The sequence below is a fragment of the Ahaetulla prasina genome, chromosome 15 (genome assembly GCF_028640845.1).
Source record: "Ahaetulla prasina isolate Xishuangbanna chromosome 15, ASM2864084v1, whole genome shotgun sequence".
In the NCBI taxonomy this organism is placed as follows: domain Eukaryota; kingdom Metazoa; phylum Chordata; class Lepidosauria; order Squamata; family Colubridae; genus Ahaetulla; species Ahaetulla prasina.
In genome coordinates this window covers 4649032-4657926 of record NC_080553.1, presented here as the reverse complement: position 1 = coordinate 4657926, position 8895 = coordinate 4649032, and the positions used below count along the sequence as shown (strand labels likewise).

Below are 8895 nucleotides of genomic sequence, written 5' to 3'. Positions count from 1 at the left end.
CTATTCTATTCTGCTTCGCTCGCCACTTAACAAAGGAAAAGGAGGGGGGTGGGATGGAATGCAAGGGTGGGAAGAATGATGTCATCCAACATCATTGGTTCCCAGGAGACATTGCTCTACCATCAAGGACACCCCGAGCAAATGTCCCAGCATAGCCAGCTGGTTCCCATAACAAAATGAACAAGGAATGATGGTGGCCGTAATGGACTGTGAATGGCCCATAAGGGGGAATTCACTATGCTTGCTTTTGCATGGGAAATCCAGAGCTGGTTTCACTTGTTTTTTTCAAACAGTTCCCCCACCCCACCCCAATGCCATCACTCCACTAAACAACTACCGTATTTCTCAATAAGATGCACTTTTTTCCCCACTAAAGGAGGGTGGAAATGTTGGTGTGTCTTATACACCGAATAAAGCCATTTTTGGTCTCTCAAAGCCTCACCCTGCTCGTCCCATTTTTTGTGAAAAAATGGGCCCTTTTTTGGAAAAACAGGGTGCGCAGAGGGCTTAAGAGGCCTGCAGAGAGCTCCTGGGGCCAGGGAGGGCAAAAACTTTTTTTTTCTTACTTACCTCTTCAAAATTTTGGTGCGTCTTATACACCGATGCGTCTTATAGTCTGAAAATTATGGTAATTCCCACAACACTGTCAAACTATTTAGTAAGACTGTATTAATATTATTCTTATCTTTCCTATTACCCATCTCCTTTTCTATTTATAACTTTGTTGCCTATTTATATTGTTTTATTTAGTTTCCTAGTACGATTTATGTTGATTCTATCACTGTGTTGTATCTTATGATTCATGATGAATGCATATTATGATGTCTGTGATCATGATTTATCACTTATAGCTTTTATGTACAATAAGAGCTTATGCACCTTGTACGTCCAAACACACTTGGCCAATAAAGAATTCTGTTCTGTTCTGCTCTATTCTTATTCTATTCTATTCTCTATTCTACTCTATTCTGTTAATTATAATCTTATTATATTCTATTTTGATTCTATTATATTCTATTAATTTAACCTTATCCTATTCTAATTCTATTCTATTCTACTCTACTCTATTCTACTCTATTCTATTCTATTAATTCTAATCTTCTATTCTAATTCTTATTCTATTCTATTAATTCTAATCTTATTCTATTCTAATTCTATTCCTATTCCTATTCCATTGCATTCCTTTTGTGCCGATGTAGTTTATTCAATAAAGTTTTATACTCTTGGGGAAAAATAATGTCCCAGGAGTTTCTTTTTCTGGATTTGCCAACTGGACGGTTAACAGTGCAATTCACTGTTGAATTTTGTTGAGTTTACCCCAATCCGAAGAACGCCATAAATTTGTAAACACAATTTTTAGCTCATCCCTGCCTTTTAAAGATATGCAACCATCTTTAAGATGTTGCCTGCTCTGTCCACGTGGCTTGCCCACACGTGACACCACGCCAGATAATCATGAGGTCTCTCCTGCCGACATAATTAAGCATCAGTAATCCACCCATAGCATCTTAACACCTCCCTTGCACTCAGGACAGGACAGTGGCATCCTCCCGAGCGTGCAAAGCATGAAATAAGACTTGGAAGATCTCTGACAAAGAGGTCATTTGAGGCTTCCTGGGTTGCACTAGATGGATTAGTCTCCTCTAAGCAGTTCTCTGTGGGTTTTGGACAGCTTTGCCTTCTGTATTAATTCACAAAATGTCAGCTTTCAAAATACATCTTGCTCAGCACAAAAAAATTAAAAACAAACCAAGAGACGGCTGTGCACAGCTTTCTGAATGGCTGTGTTAAATTTGGCACAGAGAGCAAAACCCACATTTTTAAAGCCTTAGTAAGACCACCCCTAGAATCCTGCATCCAATTTTGATCACCACACTATAAAAAAAGACACTGAGACTCTAGAAAGAGTGCAGAGAAGAGCAACCAGGATGATGGAATTAGAGGCTAAAACATATGAAGAATTGTTGCAGGAACCGGGCATGGCTAGTCTAGTGAAGAGAAGGACCAGGGGAGACCTGATAGCAGTCTTCCAATATTTGAGGGGCTGCCACACAAGAGGAGGGAGTCAAGCTATTTTCCAAGGCACCTGAAGGCCAGACAAGGAATAATGGATGGAAACTGACCAGGGAGAGATTTAACCTGGAAATAAGGAGAAATTTTCTGACAGAACAATCAACTGATGGAACAGCTTGCCTTTGCAAGTTGTGGGAGCTTCATCACTTGAGACTTTCAAGAAGAGACTGGACTGCCATCTGTCAGAAAAAGTCTCCTGCTTGGGTGGGGGGGGTGGGGTTGGACTAGATGACCTACAAGGTCCCTTCCAATTCTGTTAATCTAATCTAATCTAATCTAAACTAATCTAAATGCTTTCATGTTAAAAACCAAAACAATCGCAATCCATTTCGCGGCTCTTCAGTTTCCCTGTTTAGGTAAGGAAATCTCGCAAGGAGAATGAGATACGAGTTGTCTAGGAGTTTTTCAAAGCGATTTTAACAGTGCAAACAGTGTTCACGGTTGAAGTGACCTTGAGGTGATAACTTTAGAGATATTTATGGCAGATGATCTTACAATTCTTCAGATGGTCTCTGTTTTCAAGCAAGGATTCTTTCTTGACTTCTCTTTGGCATTCTCTTTCCAAGAAAAAAGTTGGCAAGAGTAACTTAAGATGTTTATGATGCTCCTCCTTCAATCCAACTGTGGGATATTTAGCCCAAATTTATACAGCTAGAAAGAACAGCTGCTGTTGTGTCTTGCCCGCTCTCACCGCAGCCGGGGTCTGCTTATCTGCTTCCGAACGCTGAAGAATGTCCTCCCGGCCCCAGCCCTGGCTCCATGCCCAGACAGGCTGAGGAGGGGGCATCTCCCAGCCCCAGCCCTGGCTCCATGCCCAAGCAGGCTGCAGAGGAGGGAGCACCCCCCAGCCCCAGCCCTGGCTCCATGCCCAGGCAAACGGAGCAGCTAGACCCCTCCCCCTCCTCCACAGCATGTGAGCCTGAGGAAAGTTTATTTCCAACAGCTGCTGATTGGAGTGACCCTCGCATCAGAAGACTGGATAGGGGGAGGCAACAGAAGGAAGGGAGGGGCAGGCCTTAATGAGTGCTGAGTCATGGAGCCACACCCCATGGCCTATATAAAGGACCTGCTTTCTGGCAGTCTCTGAGTCAGGCAAAGTCGAACTTATCTTGCTGAAGTCACTTTCTGGTCTCCTGCCTGCTCTGAGGACTTTGCTAGGACTTTGGGCAGAGCTGCAGAGGCAAGCCTGATTCGGATTTCCCTGACCCGGCCGTCAGCGGAGGAGTGGGACACGACAGCTGCCCAGAACTTTAAGCAAACTATTTTCAAGCCCGAGTAGGAATCCTAGTAATCCTTGATTTACAACAATTCGTTTAGTGACCATTTGAAATTACAACGGCACTGGAAAAAATGATTTGGGACCGTTGCAGCATCCCCATGGTCACGTGATCAAAATTCAGATGCTTGGCAACCGATTCATATTTATGACAGTTGCAATGGCCCTGGCTTCTGTATTCCCCTTTTGCAAAGTCAAAGGGGAACCCAGATTCACTTAACAACCGGCTTACTAACATAACACCTGTATTGATGCACTTAACCCTTGTGGCAAGGAAGATCGTAAAATGGGTCAAAACTCATTTCGCTCGGCAACTGAAATCTGGGGCTCAATTGTGGTCATAAGACGTGGATTAACTGTAGTGGATCTGGATCTAGTTCCAACTCTATGCAAAGCCGACAGTTGGCCTCCACGTTTCCTTTACGAAACCCAAACAGCAGGAACATCGGGTAATTGGAAAGCAATATTCTTGTATGCAATCAACATGCAGGCAGTCCGGTTCCATACTTCAATCATGGCCAAAATTCATAGCTCCGCAAAGTCAGGGATGAGTATTGCACAAGCCACTTGGGACTTCACGCCATCCTTGCGGTGAACCATCAACAAATGTTCTGAAGACTCACCTAGAGGCTAGCCGAGAGAAATTGCTAGAGGCTGTTTTGCATAGCTGAGGTTTTCCATTTGCTCCCTGGTCACGTCCAGCAAGATGTTGATTAGCTCCTGACTGGAATTTAAACAAGGTCTCCGAGCCCCAAACTATGCAAAAATCAGTGCGCTCTCCAAATCTCAACGGCTGCCATGTTGTTCTCAACCATGTCTTCACCGGGGGACGAATCTGTATTTCTATAAACGTCCTAATTGATCATTTACAGCCAACCCTGCTGAGAAAGGAGAAGAGAGAGAGAGAGAAGGAGAGAGAGAGGCACTGTTGTGCTTGTTCAGTTTGAAGAAAGATAGGAAGGAAGGAAGGCAGGAAAGAAAGAAAGAAAGAAAGAGAGAGAGAGAGAGAGAGAGAGAGAGAGAGAAAGAAAAAAAGAAAGAAAGAAAGAGGGAGGGGGGAGGGAGGGAGGGAGGGAGAAAGGGAGGGAAGGAGAAGGAGGGAGAGAGAGAACTGAGAAAGAGAGAGAATTTTGATGACGTAATTATGGGGATGCTGCAACAGTCATTAAGTGTGTGAAACGGTCATAAGTCACTTTTTTCAGTGCCATTGTAACTTCGATCACTAAATAAACTATTATACTTCAAAGACTCCCTATAAAAATCTACAGTGCCACTAAATCCACAGTGTTCATAAAAATATACAGACAAATAAGTTCCTTGCCTAAGTTTTTCGTGCCGTTTCTCACCAACCCACCACCTATTAATCTGAGGCACATTTCGATAGTGGTTCTCCGTTTCTATGATCTTGGACTGCATGCGGAGTTCAGGTACAAAGGCAAAAATCAAAAACAAGTGAGAATTTAGTGTTTTATTAAGTTTCAATCCAGTAAAACATTAGAGGGCATCCTCTATCTTGATTTTTTTTTCCTTAAAAAAAAAAAGAAAAACTCCAGAAAGAAAATTTACCCACCATTCATTCAATTTCTCCCCCCCCCCCATTTTTCCCCTTTTCATGTTCTTCCTTTGGAAATGTGTAATTAACTGGCATCTCTCCGTAGGGCTTGTAACCATTTATTAGGGGAAGAAAACACTTATTGACAAACCCAGATAGCTATAAAGCATCCCGACCACATTTTTAGTCCTTTTATGACCTTAAAAAATTCATTTAAAAACAATAATAATAATAAAGTAAGGAATAAAAAGTTTTATATATATATATATTAGCCACAAGCCTCAAACCACGAGGCTTCCTATCAGATTGAGGTAAGTCAGAGCACACCTCATAGAATTCTCCCTCCACCCAATATTTGTGTTTACACCTACATTTAAACAAAAGCCTTGCACAATCGCTTTCTCACACTTGAACTGCTTTCTCCCCCATCCAAGAACTGCTGGACTCCAAACTCCTATCCGCCAGGTGTGGATGATGGGTCTGTCATCTCACTGCACCGTGGATAAGCGTCTTTATTCCTGATCTCAAAGTGAATTCTTCTGGGTTTTTCCCCAGGCGTTTTAAGTGCAATTGTTATATGGTTCCGTAGGACTTCACAAGCATGCAACGCGTTGCTTTCGACAGTGCCTTTGGAACTCCTGGCCACTTGGAGAAAACTGTTTAAAAGGATTCTTGGCTGATGAAGTATCCTCAATTAGAATCAAAGCTTCTGGGCTCAAAATTCCTGCCTGTTGAAAAAACGTGACTCTAAAAACGAGGTACCGATCACAGCCATGGAAGAGCTACAATTGCCCTGTAAATATCTAAGCATGTGATGGCGAATCTATGGCACACGTGACAGAGGTGGCATGCAGAGCCTTCTCTGCTGGCACACACGCCGTCGCCATAAGTCAGATCTCTGTGGCGTTACTTTCGTAAGCTTCTGTTTCCCTCAAGTAGAACTAGAGTCCAGACACCTTAATTTCACCACAAATTTTGCCTCAAATTTTAGAAAGTTTTGCTTTTAATTCTAGAGTTGACCCTTCACCAAAACCAAAAACCTGCACCAAAAGTGCCACTGGATCGGATTTTTTTAAAAAAAACCTTCCAAGGGCCCACAGTCCCGTGGAACTGAGACGACCATCGACTAGATGGTCCCATGAAAAGGAACACCAGCCCAGGATCACCAACCAAAAAAACACCCCATCCTCTTTTTTATCTTTCGGCAAAAATCGAGTCCTTTTTTATAATGGTGATCTGAAAATGCTGTTAATTCCCGTAAGGGTTTGTTTTTTAAAAAAAGTTAAATTAAAAGTGCATATCTATCTCTCTCCCTTTCTTTTAAAGAGAAAAAAAAAGTAAAACTTTTTTCCCTTGCAGTAGCAAACTTTTCTCGAGTGGAAAAAGTTGGTCGCGCAGGGTTAAGGATTCGGGGTGGGGAAACATGAAAAATGTCGTCTTCTTTATCCAAGATGGCAGCTAACTCCGTTTCTTCCTACCAACGTTCTACCTCAACTGAGAAGATACTCTTCAAGTTCCTGCAACCACCCACAGCGAGACAAAGCCCACGTATGGCTCTTCCAGAGGAGGTTCCTTCTCACCTACCCACTGAGAAACATCTGCCGAACGTATTCAGCCAGCCCAGCCAGCCTTTTCAAGCTCCCTTTTCTCAGCCAGCCAGGATCCATCCTGGCGTCGTCCAGCCCCGAGATTCATCCTTGTTTTTCAAATGATAAGATATTCAAACCATTCTTTTAGCACCTAGGTTGGAGAAAAGGTTCTGCCCAAAGAGTTCAGATTCCCATTTTTTTTCTGAGCCGGAAAGCAAAGCAAGACCCATATCCCCAAATCCATACAGATTACATTTTTAGCCCTTCTTATTTCCTGAAGCGCTCAGATAAATCAGATTTTTTTGTTTTCCTGTCCCGGTCTGGAAAGAAGGTCACTCGAGTCGATTTCTTCGATGGATATCATCCATATACATATTATATACACTGGCTATAACCTGACACGCACCCACGCACCCACACTGGCACGCAAACGCACATAGTAGAGACACGCACTCACACCGAGAGACAGGAAGAGACGAGGTTCCTTCAAAAATCCTGCAGCTCAGGAATATTGCGGTAGAGATCGAGGGTCTCTGGGTTAGAAAAGATATCCCGCTGGGACACTTCCTTGCCAGCTATGACCTGTTTGACGGCCACTTCCACCTTCTTTCCATTGATGGTATACTGAGGGAGAAGTTGGGAGAAAGCAGAAGATAGAAGGCAAATAAAAGACGGCACGGTTGGTTGGCAAGCTTGTCTGAAAAAGTGCCCTGTAGCTCGATCAAGGTTAATGATTTAAACTGGCGTTTTTCCAAACTTAGCCAATTTTAAGATGTTTGGACTTCAAAATCCCAGAGTTCTGCAGCCTTTATCATTCCTGCTGGGGAACTCTGAGAGTTGAAGACCACACAAAGCAGCCGAAGTTTCAGAATTTAAAAGCCCTAAGTTATTTCCCTCCCTCCCTTCTCTCTCTCTCTTTTTCTAGATCTCCTTATCTCTCACTCTTCCTTTTCTCTTGCCCTTCTTCCTTTTCTATCTCTCTCCTCTCCTACCTTCCTTTCTCTCCCTCTCCCTCCCTCCCTCCCTTTGTCTCTCATGGTTCCTTCCTTCCATCCATCTTTTTCCTATTCCTTCCTTTTCCTATTCCTTCTTCCTTCCTCTTTTCCTTCCTTCTCTCATTCACCTTCTCTCCTCCTTTCCTTCCCTCCTTTTTTCACTAATTTCTCCTTCTTCCTTCCTTCCTTTCACTCTCACTCTCCCCTCCCCTCCCCTCTTCCTTTCCTTCCTTTTGTCTCTCTCCTCCCTTATTTCTCTCCTTTCCTTTCTGATGGTTCCTTCCTTCTTCCTTCTTCCATCCTTTTCCTATTCCTTCCTTCTTCCTTTCTCTTTTCCTCCTTCTCTCACCCACTTTCCCTTCTCTCCTTCCTTTTCTCACTTATTTCTCCTTCTATCTTCCTTCCCTGCTCTCACCTCCCTCCCTCCTTCCTTTTCTGTCTCTTATTTCTCTCCTCCTCTCACCCTGTCACTTCTTCCCTTCCTTCCTTTCTCTCTTTCCTTATTTCTCTCCTTCCTTCCTCTCTCACAGTTCTCCCTTCATCTCTATCCCCCTTCCTATTTCTTTTCTTTCCTTCTTTCCTCTTTTTCTTCCTTCTCTTATTCACCTTCTCCTCTCTCCTCCTTTCCTTCCTTCCTTTTTTCTTATTTCTCCTTCTTCCTTCCTTTCTCTCACTTTCCCTCCCTTCTTCCTTAACGTATTTTTCCTGCAGCTTATGATGGCGTTTCATGAGTGATCCACTTAAGCTTGAAGAAAAAAAATAACGAACACCCACGAGAAATGGGGAGAAAAACTGTCTCCAACTGTACACGTTACAAAACTGGCCTTTTTGTTGTGATGCTCAAGACTATTTTATGCGTTTTATTCGTCTTTCAATTCAGCAAACAGAATCCACATGAAAGTAAGCTGCATTCGGATGTATCCAAAGGCTAAATCACCTTAAAGTCCCTTTATTTGGCGAAGCTAAGAACTATCCAAGAGTTTCTCTGACAAAGGTTTATAAAACTGCTACTGTTGTTTTTATCCGGGATTTGCTATTCTTTCCTTACAGGAGGAACAAGTGAGTCTTCTTGAACACGAAAGGCCCATATGTATGTTGCTAAGCGACACGGATAAACTATTTATAGCTTTCCGAATTTACAAAAAATAAAAAATAAAAAGATGTCTAAGCATGTGTGGGCACCGGAAAAATAATTGCTTCTTAGTTGATTGTCACTTCTCTTTCTTTCTTTCTTTCCTTCTTTCTTTCTTTTTCTTTCCCTTTTTTCTCTTATTTTCTTTTTTCTCTTCCTTCCATCCTTTCCTTCTTTTCCTTCTTTTTCTTCCTTCCTTCCTCTCTTCCTTCCTTCTTCCATCCTTTTTTCCTATTCCTTCCTTTCTCCCTCCCTCCCTCCCATCCATCCTTTTTTTC

The 8895-nt window shown here is 42.7% G+C and overlaps 1 protein-coding gene across 1 annotated transcript in view; it reads right to left on the bottom strand.

Moving 5' to 3' along the window:
* Positions 1 to 4962: 4962 nt before the first annotated feature.
* Positions 4963 to 8895, bottom strand: part of AACS (acetoacetyl-CoA synthetase) — a 59312-nt gene continuing 55379 nt past the window's right edge. Inside the window, exon 18 of the mRNA XM_058158474.1 lies at positions 4963 to 7114. Within this exon, the coding sequence (XP_058014457.1) occupies positions 6977 to 7114 (138 nt within the window). The 3' untranslated portion in view covers positions 4963 to 6976. The remainder of the gene's footprint in view (positions 7115 to 8895) is intronic.